The 20,000-nt window shown below is 40.3% G+C and overlaps 1 protein-coding gene across 1 annotated transcript in view; it reads left to right on the forward strand.

Annotated features, from left to right (window-relative positions):
* spock1 (SPARC (osteonectin), cwcv and kazal like domains proteoglycan 1) overlaps positions 1-20,000 on the forward strand; it is a 136,249-nt gene that overhangs the window by 63,747 nt on the left and 52,502 nt on the right. The window contains exons 4-5 of the mRNA XM_030765390.1: positions 137-145; positions 2,436-2,481. Of these exons, the coding sequence (XP_030621250.1) occupies positions 137-145; positions 2,436-2,481 (55 nt within the window). The remainder of the gene's footprint in view (positions 1-136; positions 146-2,435; positions 2,482-20,000) is intronic.

Below are 20,000 nucleotides of genomic sequence, written 5' to 3' on the forward strand. Positions count from 1 at the left end.
ATAAAGTATATTTATTGTCTGTATTATCTTACAACATTTATATTTTGAGTGAAAATCAACTTTCCCTCAACTTTCATACATTTAACCTCTCTCTTTATTTTTCTCTCTTTGTCCTCTTTTCTGCATTCATATGAAGGAAGTTGAGGTAAGTTATTGGTCCAGTATACTTACATATATATATATGTGTGTGTGTGTGTGTGTGTGTGTGTGTGTTTTAATGAAAGAGCACTAGAATATGCTGTGTGATCCAAACAGAGATTTAGGCTATAATTATGAATCATAATCATGAGACAGTGAGAGCAACAGGAGTGTATAGCATGCTGAACGTATTTTGAGTTGGATCTGAGTAAAAGGGTAGAGAGAGATCAGTTCTAGGGTAACATGAATATTCTGTTGATAATAAGGTATCAAGAGGACTGGTATGTTCATAGAAGAGATTCATGCTTGACATCACTGTATCAAGAGGAGGGTCTGGGGTTTTAGACGCTGGAAGGACATTCAATGCAGACACTTTTTGTTCATGATGTGTGTGCGTGTGTGTGTGTGTGTGTGTGTGTATGCATGTGCGTGTGTGTGTCTGTGTTGATGGGCTTTATGGTTCATTCAATATGGCATGCATACACTTACTCGCACCCTCTACTATGACAGGTCTGTCTGGATCTACACGCCCGCAAGCACCAACCTGTCACTGCAGTGCAGCATTGAAGAGAGAGACAGAGAGAGACTGAGACAGAGTCTTAGAGGAACAGAGTGAGAGAGCGAGACAGACAGACAGACAGACAGGGAGACAAAGGGGGGGGGGGAGACAAACAGAGTCAGTGCAAAAGGGTGTGGGACAGAGGAAAACAGAGTGAAAGAGAGTTAAAGAAAAGAGAGGGAAAGATATAGATAAGTCTGAATAAAGGTTTTTTTCCCCACCTGAAATATAAACACACTTTCCAACAGAGGCAGAAGTTGTCCTCTCTGGTCAAATATGATTAAACTCCCAAAAGGTGAAATGATTACTTTTAGAATTAAAGGGAACGGAAAGAGCACTCCCTCTGACAGCACATAGATAACACCATGGCGTGACTCTCAACCACTGTCATTTTAAGACAGATAATGCGATGGGGGAGAGAGAGAGAGAGAGAGACGGAGGGAGGGAAAGCACAGTGGTTTAGTAGTTTTTATGGGGAAATGTGACTGTTGTTGTAGTCAGTAATTAGCTGAAATATGACTGTGGTTTTAGTCAGTAATTAGCTGAAACACTGACACTGCAGGCAAAGCTTAGCATTGATGTGTAATTAACATGTACTTATTTGTAATTAACAAGTAATAACTATTTTTTAGGGTTCCATTCGCTCGATAACTTTGAATGTTTCAAGGGAAAAAAAGTTAACATTAGTGTTACACCTTCTTTCCTTTTAAAGATGCAACCCACAGCGAGAAAAGGGGGCACAAAAAAGTGTTGTTTCACAGACTCTTCTCTGTGCACTTGATGAAAGAATAGCCACTTCATAGTGGTGTTCCTTCTTCTTTAAACTGACATCGCCATTGGTGATGATGCATTCGATTGCCTTCATATGGTTTAAAGAAATATACATGAAAACAAAGTCTCATTTTTAGACATTTACGTGATTAAATAATTAATACAACGTCAAGGTCAAATTCATGAGCAGCTTTACAATAGAAACCATTATCTTTCTATGTCTATACATCTTCACTGAGGGCACTAATGCAGAAATAAGAGTGCAATTTTAATTAAAAACACATTTACTGCATTGATTTTACATGTGAACGTGCATAGATTAAAGATGTATTGACTGCTTGTACATTTATTCAGAACTGAAGTTTCCAAATTAATGTACAAGTGTGGGTGGATGGCAGATGATCATTAGGAGAAGACAATACATGTCTCAGAGCTAAAGAACAACTGGGTTTATTCACAGTTCAACCCAGTCCAAGACTTTTGCTTTAGCTTTGTTCAAGTCGACTTACCATAAACTCACTTCAGAGACACTGTTCTTTGTCTCTACAGCCACTCACACTCTGTATTTCTCTCTCTCTCTCTCTCTCTCTCTCTCTCTCTCTCTCTCTTTTTTTCTCAAAGACTCCAGTTCCAGTATACGATGGCTAACAGATTTTATGTAGACTAGTATTCTCTCGTTTTGAAACATGCGGATAGCGTTGTGCTTCCAGACAGAAAAAAGATTTTTGTAAACACAGCTAATGACTATTTAACTTTAAATATTTGCTTACAGAATTAATTGGCGTGAGGTATTTGAATGGTCTTAGGCTGGTATATATATGTGTGTGTTTGGGGGGGGGTTGGGTAGTGTTTGGACTGTGTGTATTGTGTGTGTTTATTGTGTGTATACTGCCAGTATTTGTGTGTGCTTTACTTTGATTAATCTGCTGAGTCAGTCATTCCCTTTGCTCTGTCTGTCTCTTTGCAGGATGACTACTTCAGGAGCTGGAGTCCTCATAAACCACAGGGCCAAGGTAAATATGTGTGTGTGTGTGTGTGTGTGTGTGTGTGTGTGTGTGTGTGTGACTCATTTCAGCTCGAGTTCCATCTCATTCCACTCTCTAGAGCAAATCTTTTGTTTTTTTGTTCTTTTATCAGCACTTCCATTTGTTTCTTTTATTTATTTGGTCTTTATTCACCAGTTTTTGCACCATATTTATTATGAGGATAAACAAGCTTCATATCATATATCATATATATTTTTCATTATATTTATACACACACACACACACACACACACACACACACACACACACACACATATATATATATATATATATATATATATATATATATATATATATATATGTATATATGTATTTATATCTATATATATATGTATTTATATCTCATATGTATTTTATCCCCATGCCACTCTGAAGAACGTAATAAGCATTCGTGACAAGTAATTTAACCATTCCCGGCAGATGTGATCAAAATTCTTTCTAAAGTCATGAAAATATGAACATTTCTCCTTTACTTTCTTGATGAACATGTTAGTTACTAAAGGTTATAAATATGAAGAAGTGTAGGGTGCTTTTGCAGGAAACAGAGCTGACTTTCACTCAAGACCTGGTGCTTACTTTGAAAGCTCCACATTCGTCTCTCCCTCCTGCCCTCATCTTTCTCTTTCCATCACTCTTTCCCTCCCTTTCAGTCTCATCATTCAGATTAATCATACACAAAGACTATAATCAAGCAGTGGAATCTCCATTTCAACCTATTGATCTCTGTCTCTGCTGCATGAGTAACAGATCAATATAGACAAAGAGAGAGAGAAAGAGAGAGAGGTAGAGGGTGAAAGAGAGAGAGAAAGAGAGATAGGTAGAGGGTGAAAGAGTGGATGTGGGAGGAGAGATTTGGGAACGAAAAGAAAAACGATAGTGATAGAGCTCCCCATGTAGAAGCAGGTATCAGAGAGCGAGAGAGAGAGAGAGAGAGATTACAAACATGCTGTTGGTTTATGATCATTATGATCATGAAAAAGGACACATGGACCCCACCAGCGTTTCAGTAAGCATTTATTTTCTAACCCATAAGGTCTCACACATTCAATCACTCAAGCACTGCTAGTTAAAATTCCTGTCAGTGGTTCTCTGCCCTTGAGTCTGTGAAGCTGATAAATTCCACTGCTTTGCAAATGTGTACGTGTATGTGTGCGTGTGTGTGTGTGTGTGCGTGTGTGTGTGTGCGCGCGCGCATGTGTGTGTGTCTTTTGTATTTATTTCTCTCGGAGGGAAGAGAAGTATCCTGTAGATGTTCTTTCTCTTTCCGAGAATTATCCATAACCCATTTCTCTTTCAAACTCATATCAAAACAATTTAGTTTTACTGTGTCCAGATTCACAGAAAACATCCAAGCGATGGACTTCGGGTCCGAAACAGAGAAATGTATACTGCTCTGTAATTGTTTTTGAGAATGTAGAGGTCATTTGCTCTCCCAAAGACAGCAGAAGATGAGACAGTCTCTCTCTCTTTCTCTCTCTCTCTCTCTCTCTCTCTCTCTCTCTCTCTCTCTCTCTCACCTTGGTGAGAAATCAGTTCTTTCTGTTTTTAATAAATTGATGCATGTTTTATTAGTCCATGATGATAATCAGTGTTGCTATAAATGGTTTAACGGAGGCAGCCATAGCAGACAGTAATGGAACACTCTGAACTGAAATCCTGCACTCCCTCTGCAGTATACCAAATTCTACCAAGCTTATTCTCTCCAGCAGAGTTTTATGCAAGATAAATTGTGGCCTAAGAACAAAATCTAACAAGAAAGTACAAATGTATGAAAAATCTAAAAACAATTAAGCGAAATATTAAACAGTAGGTAAGCATAAAAGAAGTACATGACATCAAACAGATTGAAACCAGAGTGTAACCAATGATGTAAATCTAGCACACGAAAAAGTCGTTTTCACTGCAAGGAGTATAGTACGGAGGAGAACTAATATAGAGACAGATAAAAGAGAGAGAGAGCTCTCTGAAGTTTCTCTGAAGAGTCTGATTTAGAGCAATCAAAGGTCCAAATTACTCGCTATCCACTAAAGTTTATTTTAACTATTGTTGAGATGGAGCAGTTATGTGAAGAGCTTAGAGCTTAGCAGGAGTATGTTGATGCTATGGGGGAAAGAAGGCAAATCTTCTCTTGCCTCTGCTGCTGACAAATGAGATGATGAGATTTCACCTCTCTGGTCAGCAGAAGACAGGTGTCGACTCCTGTTCTGGGGCCATGATGGTGAAGATCTGTGAAGTGTGTAACAGTTTACTCGGGCCCCGCAAAAACCGAGGTCACACACGTTGTTTGCTTATGAACATGAAACAGGAGAACTGTTTCTTTGCCCGTACCTTTGTTTGACTTCGCTCGGGTTTAAAGGCAAATGTGGGATAGTTGGCCATGGTGAGGTTTAGCCGCTTGCTGGTTATCTGCTGGTTTTCAGGCATCCCTGAAGTTGCAAGTCATGAGTCGGGGTCTTGGGTGGGGTCAGTCTCCTGAGTAGAAATGTCTTTTATACTCCACAGCTGAGGCAATTAAAACCCAAGTGCTGTTTGGTGAGTGGAATCAGGATCCTGATTAGTTGTCAAATCGGAGCAATTATGAAGTGAAGCTGATTAAATTACCGTCACACTGCTGTGTTTCACACACACACACACACACACAGAATGAGGCTAATGCCCTCACTAGCTGCCTGCATTCACTCAGCCCACTTAAGAGATATGAGGAGTGTGTGTGTGTGTGTGTGTGTGTGTGTGTGTGTGTGTGTGTGTGTTTGTGTGTGTGTGGGTGTGTGTGGAATCTGTCCTGTGGAATCAGTCTTGACCAAATCAAGTGTGACGAGGCAGTTGAAATTGGCATAATATAGCAGAGAGTTATTGATGGCTTGTATATGTTTATAGAGTTTATTTGTGGTGCACACTAGAATTGGCTTCTCCAGCTTGGCTCCACAGAAAAGCAGATGGTGATAACGCATCTTTAAACTGTCAATCTCAAAAACCACAGGATTTGAGCACCAGTTCAGTGCAGTCTTTGATTTATTGGTACCATAGTTAAGTGAATGACTTTAGCCCACACCTGTACAATGGTACGGTCGTTCAAATAAAAGGCTGTTGATTGTGAATAGAGTCGTTGTTGGCTTGTTTTTATATTGTTCAGTTCCTGAGGCCATATTAACAGGTATTGTATCTGCAGTCCTAACACTGCCTTCTTCTTGATTAATAAATGTAAGCTTGAGATATTATGCTTATGAGTATTGTGGTGTACACTGTATTTCAGTTTTGCGTTATATTCCATTTCCCTTTGTACCGCGTAGTGATGTAGGTTGACCAGTGTTTCACGGGCACTGTGTAGTTCAGATTCAGTCAAAACAGTATCCCTAATTCCAATGGTAATTTGTGTTTTTTGGCTGTTTTTAATAGGACATGGAGTTAAAAAGGTCTCTACTACATCAGTCTTGACTCTAGCATTGTTCTGGACGAGTTAGTACTGGCCGTATTTAAGGAGTTGAATTAAGACCTTTGTTCAAATGAAACAAAATTTCAGTGTTACCACTCAATGTGTATGAAATAGAGAGACCACTCAGCCTTGGGTTAAGAACATGCTTTAGACACTAAAACTCTGCTGTGAAAGACAAGGGTTTTGAAAGGTAAGGCTTTGAGATTTGAGGGTGAGGCTGTTGAAGGGTAAGGCTTTGAGATTTGAGGGTGAGTGGGTTGAAGGGTAAGGCTTTGAGATTTGAGGGTGAGTGTGTTGAAGGGTAAGGCTTTGAGATTTGAGGGTTAGGGTTTTGAAGGGTAAGACTTTGAGGTTTGAGGGTGAGGGTTTTGAAGGGTAAGGCTTTGAGATTTGAGGGTGAGTGGGTTGAAGGGTACGGCTTTGAGATTTGAGGGTGAGTGTGTTGAAGGGTAAGGCTTTGAGATTTGAGGGTGAGTGGGTTGAAGGGTAAGGCTTTGAGATTTGAGGGTGAGTGTGTTGAAGGGTAAGGCTTTGAGATTTGAGGGTTAGGGTTTTGAAGGGTACGGCTTTGAGATTTGAGGGTGAGTGGGTTGAAGGGTAAGGCTTTGAGATTTGAGGGTGAGTGTATTGAAGGGTAAGACTTTGAGATTTGAGGGTGAGGCTGTTGAAGGGTACGGCTTTGAGATTTGAGGGTGAGTGGGTTGAAGGGTAAGACTTTGAGATTTGAGGGTGAGGGTTTTGAAGGGTAAGACTTTGAGATTTGAGGGTGAGGGTTTTGAAGGGTAAGGCTTTGAGATTTGAGAGTGAGGCTGTTGAAGGGTAAGACTTTGAGATTTGAGGGTGAGTGTGTTGAAGGGTAAGGCTTTGAGATTTGAGGGTTAGGGTTTTGAAGGGTAAGACTTTGAGATTTGAGGGTGAGTGGGTTGAAGGGTAAGGCTTTGAGATTTGAGGGTGAGTGTATTGAAGGGTAAGGCTTTGAGATTTGAGGGTTAGGGCTTTGAAGGATAGCTTTGAGATTTGAGGGCGAGTGGGTTTTGAAGGGTAAGACTTTGAGATTTGAGAGTGAGGCTGTTGAAGGGTAAGACTTTGAGATTTGAGGGTGAGTGTGTTGAAGGGTAAGGCTTTGAGATTTGAGGGTTAGGGTTTTGAAGGGTAAGGCTTTGAGATTTGAGGGTGAGGCTGTTGAAGGGTAAGACTTTGAGATTTGAGGGTTAGGGTTTTGAAGGGTAAGGCTTTGAGGTTTGAGGGTGAGTGGGTTGAAGGGTAAGGCTTTGAGATTTGAGGGTGAGTGTGTTGAAGGGTAAGGCTTTGAGATTTGAGGGTTAGGGTTTTGAAGGGTAAGACTTTGAGGTTTGAGGGTGAGGGTTTTGAAGGGTAAGGCTTTGAGATTTGAGGGTGAGTGGGTTGAAGGGTACGGCTTTGAGATTTGAGGGTTAGTGTGTTGAAGGGTAAGGCTTTGAGATTTGAGGGTGAGTGTGTTGAAGGGTAAGGCTTTGAGATTTGAGGGTGAGTGTGTTGAAGGGTAAGGCTTTGAGATTTGAGGGTTAGGGTTTTGAAGGGTACGGCTTTGAGATTTGAGGGTGAGTGGGTTGAAGGGTAAGGCTTTGAGATTTGAGGGTGAGTGTATTGAAGGGTAAGACTTTGAGATTTGAGGGTGAGGCTGTTGAAGGGTACGGCTTTGAGATTTGAGGGTGAGTGGGTTGAAGGGTAAGACTTTGAGATTTGAGGGTGAGGCTGTTGAAGGGTAAGACTTTGAGATTTGAGAGTGAGGCTGTTGAAGGGTAAGACTTTGAGATTTGAGGGTGAGTGTGTTGAAGGGTAAGGCTTTGAGATTTGAGGGTGAGTGTATTGAAGGGTAAGACTTTGAGATTTGAGGGTGAGGCTGTTGAAGGGTACGGCTTTGAGATTTGAGGGTGAGTGTGTTGAAGGGTAAGACTTTGAGATTTGAGGGTGAGGGTTTTGAAGGGTAAGACTTTGAGATTTGAGGGTGAGGGTTTTGAAGGGTAAGGCTTTGAGATTTGAGAGTGAGGCTGTTGAAGGGTAAGACTTTGAGATTTGAGGGTGAGTGTGTTGAAGGGTAAGGCTTTGAGATTTGAGGGTTAGGGTTTTGAAGGGTAAGGCTTTGAGATTTGAGAGTGAGGCTGTTGAAGGGTAAGACTTTGAGATTTGAGGGTTAGGGTTTTGAAGGGTAAGGCTTTGAGGTTTGAGGGTGAGTGGGTTGAAGGGTAAGACTTTGAGATTTGAGGGTAAGGCTGTTGAAGGGTAAGACTTTGAGATTTGAGGGTGAGTGTGTTGAAGGGTAAGACTTTGAGATTTGAGGGTGAGGGTTTTGAAGGGTAAGACTTTGAGATTTGAGGGTGAGGGTTTTGAAGGGTAAGGCTTTGAGATTTGAGAGTGAGGCTGTTGAAGGGTAAGACTTTGAGATTTGAGGGTGAGGCTGTTGAAGGGTACGGCTTTGAGATTTGAGGGTGAGTGTGTTGAAGGGTAAGACTTTGAGATTTGAGGGTGAGGGTTTTGAAGGGTAAGACTTTGAGATTTGAGGGTGAGGGTTTTGAAGGGTAAGACTTTGAGATTTGAGAGTGAGGCTGTTGAAGGGTAAGACTTTGAGATTTGAGGGTGAGTGGGTTGAAGGGTAAGGCTTTGAGATTTGAGGGTTAGGGCTTTGAAGGGTAAGGCTTTGAGATTTGAGGGTTAGGGTTTTGAAGGGTAAGACTTTGAGATTTGAGAGTGAGGCTGTTGAAGGGTAAGACTTTGAGATTTGAGGGTTAGGGTTTTGAAGGGTAAGGCTTTGAGGTTTGAGGGTGAGTGGGTTGAAGGGTAAGACTTTGAGATTTGAGGGTAAGGCTGTTGAAGGGTAAGACTTTGAGATTTGAGGGTGAGTGTGTTAAAGGGTAAGGCTTTGAGATTTGAGGGTGAGGCTGTTATAATGCTGTGTAAGTCAGCCATAATACATAGACTGAGTACCTGCCAGGACAGGTGGAGGGTGGATGACTGTTGAAATACTGATAAAAACTGGACATCCTTCGAAAATGTGAAAATGAATTGTTCAGTGGGTTAGTTTATACGTTGCAAGTGCATGGAAGACTTTAGTTTTGGGTCAGTTTAGTTATAGTTTTGATGCTGTCAGTGTTCAAAGGAGATTATAGTTTTGTCATAGTTTTGATACTGTCAGTGTGCAAAAAGAGATTGTAGTTTTGTGATAGTTTTGATACTGTCAGTGTGCAAAAAGAGATTGTAGTTTTGTGATAGTTTTGATACTGTCAGTGCTCAAAAGGAGATTATAGTAGTGTTGACATCGTGAGTGTGCAAAAAGATTTTAGTTTTGTGATAGTTTTGATATTGTCAGTGTACAAAAGGAGATTATAGTAGTGTTGACACCGTGAGTATGCAAAAAGATTGTAGTTTTGTCATAGTTTTGAAATACTCCATGGGCAGATTAGTGGTAGCTTTGAGCCAGGGGTTTAGCTGCCATGTTGGCATAAAGCATTCATTTGGGCTTGTCAACATTTGTGTAAGAACCTTTCCCTAAACTGGTCTTGCTCGATCTGCCTTATCCTGAATTCTTAAAAATCAGACTGGAGTGCACTCATTTCTCATGAACCTTCTGTTCTAAACATGACCAATTCCCTCGCAACATGTTTGTTTCCCCGTCAACAAAGCTGGCAAAATAACCAGGATTAACAAACATAGCTGTGTTTTGGGTTGTACAAAGAAAAGACTGGTGCTCACTTGTGCATAATTATCAAAGACAAAGATGATTGAAGATAAATTGAAGACAAATTGAATTATCATTTTGTTTTTAATCTGGAACAAGTCATTCATTGAATATATTACTTTCAAGACTGTCTGGCGTCTTCATAGCGATGTTAACATTTTTCACCGTCCTCCCTAAAGGTTACAAATGCGAGTGCTGATTTGAGAATGATGGCGTTTACAGGGCAAATAAAATGAAGACATCATGCATGTATGACTTTGTTGTTGTGAGCAGACTTGTTGCTTTGTACTCCACCAAACTGTGGAGTACTGTCACAAACAGGTCCATGTACGCACACACACACACACACACACACACACACTGATGCCATATGGTGTTCATACCTACGCCCTCATATTTATATTTGACTCAAAGTGTCGTTATGGACATGGCAAAAAAGTACTTTGTTGCGAATTTCATATCAGTCATCTTTAGCAAACTTGCAGCTTAACAGTTCAATAGCACACACGCACACACACATTCTCTAAAACTGTTCCCTGTCTCATCACAATTTGTCTGTGATTCTTCCTCTCATTTCTCACAATTTTTCTGTCTGTCCTTCACATACACACACACATGCACGCACACACACACATTCACACAGATTCACACGCGTACACACATTGCCAAGCACAGAGGTGCGTGACCTTGTCAGATGAGTTGGTATTGTTGGCATTATCTGACTCAGAATCAGATGTTGAAGGCACACATTCATATCTCCATTTCCCCAGAGAGAGAGAGAGAGAGAGAAAGAGAGGGAAAGTGTGAAGGTCAATGCTGTTGCCCCCCTGGGTTGACAACCTTATTGGATTTTTAACAGATACAGTTCTGTCAGCCCACAAACACTACTCTTTATTACATTTATACAAAAACACACACACACACACACACATGCACACACACACACATATATATTAGAGGAATTAAGAGGAGGAAGAATTACCATTTAAATTCTTTCAAAGGAAGATTCATGATCATGAAAAGTGATGCACTTGATCCTTGAAAACATAGGGCTTGAGATTGAAGAACAGAGTGGCCAGCAGTTTCTCTCAGAGCAGTAAAACACTTTTTTCTATACTGAACCTATTGTATAGTATAAGATCAAGTCTGCGCCACATCACTCATTCTCACAATGAAGAATCAGGAATAATCAAAAGCTCCCATTGATTTTAAATGAGTGAAAAAGAACATGATGAAGTTCTCCCATATTTGGTTATAGTCAGTGGACGATTTGTAGGGGGATGAGGGGAGATGCCATCCCCCTTGTTAGCAAAATGACCAAAATGCATCCCCCTTGTTAACCTGTCATCCCCCTGTATACTCTGTAGAGTAGTATCAGTGACCATTGGGCCATCTCCCCTTCTGTTAAAATATGACAAATCGCCTGCTGGTTATAGTATAAGCTAAACATACAGCTGAGACAGTTATTTGACTGTAACTAATTATGTACTAGTTAACTACTCACCTTTTTATAATAAAATATCTATCTATCTATCTCTCTCTCTCTCTCTCTCTCTCTCTCTCTCTATATATATATATATATATGTAGAAACAATTACATTTTTCACCAAATTCACCAGGGTGTTTGAGTATTTTTTGATTTTTGTAAATGTCTTATATGATTTTTGTAAATTTGAGTGATCTTTCATTCATGTGTACTCTGTATGTAGCAGAGGGTGCTAAACATGAGGGTGACTTACCCTCGGCTTACTGCTCATAATTAGATAAAGTCATAAACTTTTTTCTCTGGCAGGGAATATTCTGTATCAATTGTTCATTTTTGCTTTCTCCTTTTTGTTCAGCTGTCAGCAAACTTAAGAAATAGTTTTACTTCTTTTGGAGATTTTCTTATTATGAGCTATTTAAATATTGCCCGCAAGAAATATTTCTTGGGTAAAGAGAAAAAATGCATGTGCATTTAAAGTGTTATTGCTTTGCACGTTGAAAAGGCACATAAGTTTGTAGGCAACCATTAGTTTTTCAAAGTTCCACATTTATTTTCACATCTGTATATCTGTTTTCAAATGTTCCCTTGCTGCCTCTTCCTTGTTCCCTTGAAAAAAAGTTATGTTCATTTATGCAGATATAAAATATGAGTGTTGTTGTAGTTGTTAAGGCATTTATCCATAATTTCCATTGACTCCTCCTGCTGAGTGATAAAGTTCCCTGTTTTAGTGCAAGGCAGTTTGATTTCTGCTCATTTTCTGCAATCTGTGCGATCACAATAGTGGTGGGCAAGTCAGCTCAGTCATTCTAATGCTACAGGGAGAAAGGAGCCAAAGAGCTGTGAATGTTGGTAATATGAACTATGTGAAGTAGAGTGTGGAACACACAAACACACCCAAGCAACATCAGCCCTCATGATAAGAGAACTAGAACATCACACAGGCTACTGACGTAAACATACACACACACACACACACACACACACACACACACACACACACACAGTAGTGGGTAGGGAAATGCTGTAAATCATTTAAGATGATTGTACTAGATAGATTCATTTTGGGAATATGGGATTCCAAGAGACACAGGGAGTCAAACCCAGTGGGTATGTGCTGCGTTTGAAAATCATTTTATCAAATTAGCTGGGATCAGACTTCGTCATTGGTTTTGGTCATTTAGGGAGCTCCCACTCCTCAAAGTGTGCTTGTACGTGTGTGTGTGTGTGTGTGTGTGTGTGTGTATGGATGTGTGCGCACGCGTGCGCGTGAGCATGCAAGAGAAGCTTCTGGCTTTGTGTTTTGCCTCTCCGGCTGTTGGTTCTGGCAGAGAACTGTTTCCTGGGATGCACACTGGGAACCAGCTCAGTGGAGCAATACACACCCATAGGCACAGTGAGACCAGTCAGGCTGAACTAGCAACAGATGCTGCTGTGTGTGTGTGTGTGTGTCTGTGTATGTGTTTGTGCATATGAGAAAAGGATAATGTATGTACTTGTGTGTATTTTTCTGTATGTGCATGTTTTCTGTGTTTGTGTGCATGTGTATGAACAGTAGTGAGAGTAAGGAGTGATAAAATGAGAAGAATAGCGATCGTCCATCCTAGCCTGGATGTCCTCTTCACTGATGTTATACAAATACAGCTGTGTTGATCGGGGTCAGTGCTTAGATGTGGTGGTTTGAGTATCTGGCTGTCTGAGAATGATCTACATAATGCTGACTGCGTTGTGACCCAAACACATATTAAACATCTTTTCAGAGTGCTCCAGAAAACCATAGACTCATGCCAAGAGTTCCAGAAAATTCTAGAAGGTTCCATAAGCCTCTAGAAGGTCCTGAAGTTTCAGAAAAGGCTCAGCTGTTCTAATTTTTCACTAATAGGACTGCTATACCAGTAACTTCTAGAGGAATCTTAATTTGAACAATCACAACCAGATCAGAAATAACTCAATCTCAATCGTAGTCACACAACGGAAAAGTAACTAAATATTTAATCATGTAATTTCAACACTCTTTTAGCAATATGAACTTGTGACACTCGACTTGTGGAGAGATTTTCAGTAATAACAGTTTTCAGAATAGGACTCTCTGCCAGGTCTGACTTTTTATCGCGTTCTCTTCTGCGTCTGTGTATATCTGTGTTTATTTACTGTGTCTGCCTGGGTAAGGACTGCCAAAAACAGTTGAATGCTGAAAGACAAAAGCGCATTGCTTCTTGCATGGATGTTTGTTCTTCAGCAGCAGCAGAAAAACAGCAGAAGCACAGATAAGAACACGTAAGCAAAATCTGGATCACACACAAGCACTTGAGCCGTCCGGGGGTTCTGAAGAGCTGGTTTATTCATGACACCGTAAGACACAAAGGCATGCTCACCGCCACAACAAAAAACTGACTTTATCTTATTCATAGTGTCAGGATAAGAGCATGAATCTCTTCTGCTGGTCTTCACTCTTTGGATAATACCGTTGCTAAGCAAATTCAAGGACATAAAGTGAATTCCATATAACATTTGAATACAGGAGATTGTCTTCCACGCTTGATTTCATGACAAAAATGAAAAGCAGTTGAAAAGCTGAAACTACATAGCAAGATTCCCCCCTGACCTCAGATTGCACGATTTTCTTTTTTTCTCTACCAAAAAAAAAAAAAAAAAGGGAGGCCATAGTCAGGCCTCTTTGAGATGTGTAATAGAATTTAGATTATTGCTAAGTACAACACCACACATCATATAAAGCACTTAATATTAAAATATTATGGAATAAAAAGTTAATGTATTATAAAGCTGAATAAAATGTTCTGTAATCAGATATTAATAGCAGGATAAGACATTTATGAAATACATATTTTAGCTGAACATTAGGTGTATATTTTAGCTGTTCTAATCCGTTACATACACACACAATCTCCTTCTTAACTCTCCATCCATGTTTACACACATCTGTTGTTTGTGTGTATGTGTGTGTGTGTGTGTGTGTGTGTGTGTGTGGGTGCATGAATGTGAGCACGCACACACACGCACATGTGTGTGCGTATGTATCTGTGTGTTTGTGTATGTGTGTATCCATGTGTGTGTGTGTGTGTGTGTGTGTGTGTGTGTGAAGTGGGCAGGAATCTCAGCTGTGACATTGATAAAGTCCCAACATTCCCCTGTGTCATATACAGTATAAGTGCTTCATTTCTTCATCATCCTCCTCATCCCCCATCCGTCTCTCTCTCTCTCTCTCTCTCTCTCTCTCTCTCTCTCTCTCTCAGCAGTGATATCTGAATGTTATTATCAGTCACTTTGCTTTTAGATGGATATTCGGTTTTATTGCAGTTCAGTACAACTGTGTATAGTGTGAATCCTTAGTAATGACAGAAAGAGAGGGATGGGGAGTGATAAAAATGAAATGAAAGAATGATTTAGAAAGGGAGGAACAAGGAGAAATGGCTTCTAAATGATGAGTCATAAGCTCCTGATGAAAATAAAACTGAGAAATGTGCAATGATATCACATTACATTGAGAAGAAGGGATAATATCCCCTTTAGTTCATTAAAAGACTCATAAAATATGCATTTGTTATGTATTTTGGAATAATACATCATGAAACAGAAAGAAATAGAGAGAGAGAGAGAGGAAATGATCATTATTTTGTGACACACACACACAAAAATCATCATAGCAGGTGTCGCTTCTTTTGTGCTGTAACCATTAATCAGCAAAACAGAGAGAGAGAGAGAGAGTCTGGAGTGTAGACGTTGTATCCCCTGTTTACAAGAGAAGAGAGAAACTAGAATTTAATAACGACCAGATGATCTTTGCAAGCAGCAACCTGAGGAGTGTTTTCTTTAATATTATCAGAATGTGAATACTGGCCTTCTTTATTTGTGACAATAGTTACACCTCACTTATCTTTACTGATAAACAAATGTACAAGTCAACAAAAGCAAAACTGCGTTTTCCTGCTTCGTTAATTTCGCGAAGGCATTTTATTATACCTGGGATGAGAGATTCTGTTGTAGAATTTTGCCGAGTAGCGTTTGAGATAAAGTTGATGACATCATAAAACACATGTCCATAGAAAATAAATATTTCTTTTTAAGCAGTGTTGTGATGTGAAATGGTGTCTCAGCCTGTTCCCAACACCGTTAATGTCTATGTCAGTGAGTGAGTGTAGCTGGGGCCGGCTTTTGTCCTCATTCTCATTCTTCACAACACAGAGGTCAAAGTCCTGCTTTACACTGATGACCTGCTCTGCTGTTATCCATTCAACAAGGGTTGCAACGAATCCTTTATCTGTTCCAAATTCAATACCTGATCTAGATCTGAGCTGTCAACTCAGAAAAATACACAGGTCATATTTTATATCAAACTCGCAGAATTCAAGAAATCAGATATTCATGTACTGTAGGTGGCATTGCCCTAGCTCACATCCTAATCTGAACATTTCTGGGTCTTACAGCCAAGCATCAGGCGCTCTTGGCACGGCAGTGAACACGCTGAATCACAAAATGCTTGCAAAGCCCCGTTTGGAATCAAACAAAATTTCCATAAAATTGAAATACCACACAGAATTTGCTCGAAACTATTTGACAACATAATCCAGCCAGTGGCATTGTATGGGAGTGTGATTTTAGGATCACTCACAATAACAAGCTGCATTAGATTAGATTAGATATTCAACCATTTCATCCACACTTGCACAGTCCTGCTGAAACTAAAACCAAAGGTTCATGGATATATACCACCTAGCATTTGAAGGGCATAATGAGGTGGCTGTCTATTGGAATCACATAAAAAAATCTGCATCTAAAAGTAACACATTTCTTTTTAAAGCTGTAAAATCAAAAATCTGAACCACTATACCAGCTGGTTTTGAAGGTCACATATCAAGTTTGGATTTGTAAGACTCCTCCCTCATGTTCAGACCACATACACTTTCAAATAAATTCACCTTAACCAAATAATGAAACAAATAAAAGCCTCTGATTTGGAACACTGGGAAAATGAAGCATCACAACAAAGCAGACTAATTAGTCCCTGAACCCACAGACAAAATTACGCAATCCGTTTTAATCCATTCTCCACCAAGTGTAGATACACATTCTGACCACAACTTTGATATTGAGAAAAGCAGACATAGGAAGGCCTGACAAACATCATAAATAAAAGAAATTAGAGATAAATATTTTGTAAAATTTGATGAATTGCTTGAGAGAGAGAGAGAGCTTGTTATGAGAGTTACACTCTACTCCTCTAAATGGACACATACAGACAAATACAGACAGACATTGGGTGGATACATTCACTCCGTAGTAACACCACTCCAGCTCAGTTTAGCTTTTTTGGAGGTTTCCACATAGTTTAGGTTGCATTTGTGTGCTTGCCTGTGTGTGAGTGTGTGTGTATCTGTGTGTGTGTGCGTGTACATGTATATGTGCATCTGTGCCTGTATTACACTCTGAGTGTTTGAATATGTGTTTCTGTAAATTCGCATGGTTCTGGCGAGTGAGCTGGATGAATGAATTGGGTCCGGATTAGTTGTATAATCATGTAGCATTACAAGAGATGATTAAATTATATTTACTGTTAACTTAGAATGAGAAATTTAGTGATATTAATGATCTATGCCAATAAAGCCTCTTTGAGACGAACTGAATTGAATCGAAAGAGAGGTAGAGAGAGAGAGAGAGACTTTTATCTGCCTTTTATACAATTCGTAGGCGCTAAGTCTCATTTAACTTAACATCAATGGGAACTGTTTTCACAGAGCAAAAGTATGTCAGATACTTGCAAAAAAAAAAGCAGCACTGCAGCAAGATTTGTCTTGTAACTCTTCCCCTGTTTGTCAAGTAATAGAAAACAGGACAGAGTTAGATGGAAGAATCTATTCCTAGAGATGACTCTAGTCACCAGGGTTTCATGTCTTTCCAGAAAAGTGCTTTAATCAGTTTTACCCAGCCTGTGTCATTAGATGGAGAAAGCGCCGAGGTTCTGTGGGGAGTTTAGAACGGCCTAGATTCACTCAGAGGATCCAGGGCTAACGGTATTCCTCTGAGACCTTATCAGAGCAACACAAAGGGAAAAAAAAAACCCCTCTACATTACATATGTGTGTCAGCAAGAACTGAAAATATAAAACAACAGCAGATCATGCCTTCGCAGCTGTAGCCAAGTGTCGCAGGAAGATTCTTAGCTGTTTTAAACACGCGCTTTTGGTTTTAGCTGGGTGTAAAGAGCGGCACTCAGATGCCAGAGGCTCATTTGGGTGTTGTGTCGGGAACACTCTTGAGGGTAAACATGGACCTGCTCATTTAGCCACCCTGATTGGTCACACTCTCATTTTTTCCAACTGCCACCAGGTCAAGGGACTGAGCATTGATTTTGAAATCAGGCCCAGAAGAGGCAGTGTGACCACTGTAATATTTTATTTAAACTGTCTCTGTCTGTGGTTTGAATTAGTTGGGTTGAGCTAATTAAAGTAACTTTTCTACCAGGTCCCTGCCTCAAAACAGTTTTAGGGCCCAACAATTTTCACTGGGAGAGACAACTGAGCTTCCACTTTCTTCATTTGTTACCTGAACATTTTTAACACACATGCATTAATACACACACTGGCACATTTTTAACACACATGCATTAATACACCCATAGGGACATTTTTAACACACATGCATTAATACTCACATAGGCAAATATTTAACACACATGCATTAATACTCACACAGGCAACTGCTCAAGAGAGGTTACAGTGTAGATCTGAGAAGTAACCCAGAGAGTCAAGGCTCTGATCAAACAGAAAGAATGGAAGAAAACATGAGAGGATTGACATCACTGAATACTGAATATTAAAATATATATAACTTAATATTGACAATAGTGATATGATTAAATTTTTCAATACCTGTCCTTGTCTACACAAACATACACACACACACATGCGCGTACACACAACATCCACATTCATATACACATTCTCCATTCTTCATTCGTCCTTCAGACATATTCATCTAAGAAGCTGTCTGAGTGAAGTGGCAGTTATCACCATCACTTGTAGAGCTTTGTGTGTGTGTGTGTGTGTGTGTGTGTGTTTCTGTGAAGGGGCTATGCATGGATCCATTTCTATGTGTTTCTCTCTCCCTCTCTCTCTCTCGCTCTCTCTCTCTCTCTCCCTCTCCCTCTCTCTCTCTCCCTCTCTCTCTCCCTCAGGTCAGGCTGACTAAAGCAGTATGCAATTTTCAAAGGCTGCCATGTAGCCATTAAAATGTCAGCTATGTCCTGACATTTACCCGAGTGTTTCCACTTACCAATCTGAACACACACACACATACACACACAAACACATATACACGCAAGTACGTGCACACACACACACACACACACACACACACACAAACACACACACACACGCACAAAAGCTCGAATCCACTTAGCTATTAAGCTCTGACTGAAGCCTATATCTTCTGTCCTGCTCCATTCTAAAGGTCGTCTCTTGAACACAGTGTCCAGTTAATGATATAATGGGTAATTTCCTGCTGGCCATAAAAAGCCTTATCCACAGTGAAACACTCATCAATTTATTTCCCCTGAAGCTTTTTAAGGGCCCTCGTCCCCTTGCCCCTGTTCCCTCACTAATAATCAGCAGCTCCGATAAGAGACATTCGGCTTCAGTGTAAACCCGAGTCCCTCTTCCTGACTAAGCTGTAATGTTCTATAGAAAGAGGATTTTATAATCAGTATGTGGTCTGGTTAAAGGACGTCAGTTTTCCTGGGCTGCTGTCAGGGATGCGGTGTGGTGATTTGTGGAGTTGTGATATGTAATGTATTGTCGAGAGAAAAGACTGAGGATAGAGATTAGGGAGTTGGATTCTCTCCTTATCTCCTACCGCCCAGCATATTCAGAGGGCAAAAGAATAAAATGCGTAAGACGCATAACACGCTTGTACATATTCAGAGAGGAAAACTGTAAATTCATAGGACATATGAAATGTCATGTGTGCTCATACTCTCTTGTTTTGTTTTCACACTCCGTCTACGGGAAGAACAATTTATTTTACATCCTATTTCTTCTGCAAAGAATCATAACATTTCTCTCACTCTCTCCCCAGATAAAACTGACCCCTCCCTTTCTGAAAATTAAGGTGACACACATATCCTCCCCTTCTTTTATTTGGAGGAATAGAGACTCTCTCTCTCTCTCCCTCCCTCTCTCTCTCTCTCTCTCCCTCCCTCTCTCTCTCTCTCTCTCTCTCTCTGTTTCTCCCGTACACTCACTCTTACACGCACAGACTGTTACTCATGACAGACAGTCTACCTCTATTACCATAAGTTTCAGTAGTAATGTCATGTATAATTATTCAATATAACGTGTGTTATAATTGCATGTTATGTTATGCTGTACATGCATTGTTGGCTTGATGCTACTGCATACAGCCCGTATAGTCTGCCCTGTCAGCAGAGTGTGTGGGGGGGGGGGGTGAGAGAGACGGAGGGAGGGAATGAGAGAGACGGAGAGGTGGAGATAGGCAAAGAGAGGGAGAAAAGGAGAGAGAGAGAGAGAGAGAGAGAGAGAGAGAGGTGCTGGCCTTGCTGTTTGGTTGGTCCTAATTGTGAATGGTTTTGCTGAGGTGTTGGACTCTGCAGTGCGGTAGTTAGGCTCTGCCTGGGAGACTACAGTGAATGAGAGGACAGTGATGAAATAGAGGTAAAGTCAATATAATCCACTCTTCTACATGAACCCGTAGGAGCCTCTTCTCTCAGCACTGGGCTTGTCTATGAAAGAATATTGATATGTTCTAGGCCAGGGTTTGTGTGTACGAACACTGGTTCGGGACTTAATTGTTGGCATTATGTGTAACATGGGTCACCGTCTT

Source organism: Chanos chanos, chromosome 2 (assembly GCF_902362185.1).
Source record: "Chanos chanos chromosome 2, fChaCha1.1, whole genome shotgun sequence".
Classification (NCBI taxonomy): domain Eukaryota; kingdom Metazoa; phylum Chordata; class Actinopteri; order Gonorynchiformes; family Chanidae; genus Chanos; species Chanos chanos.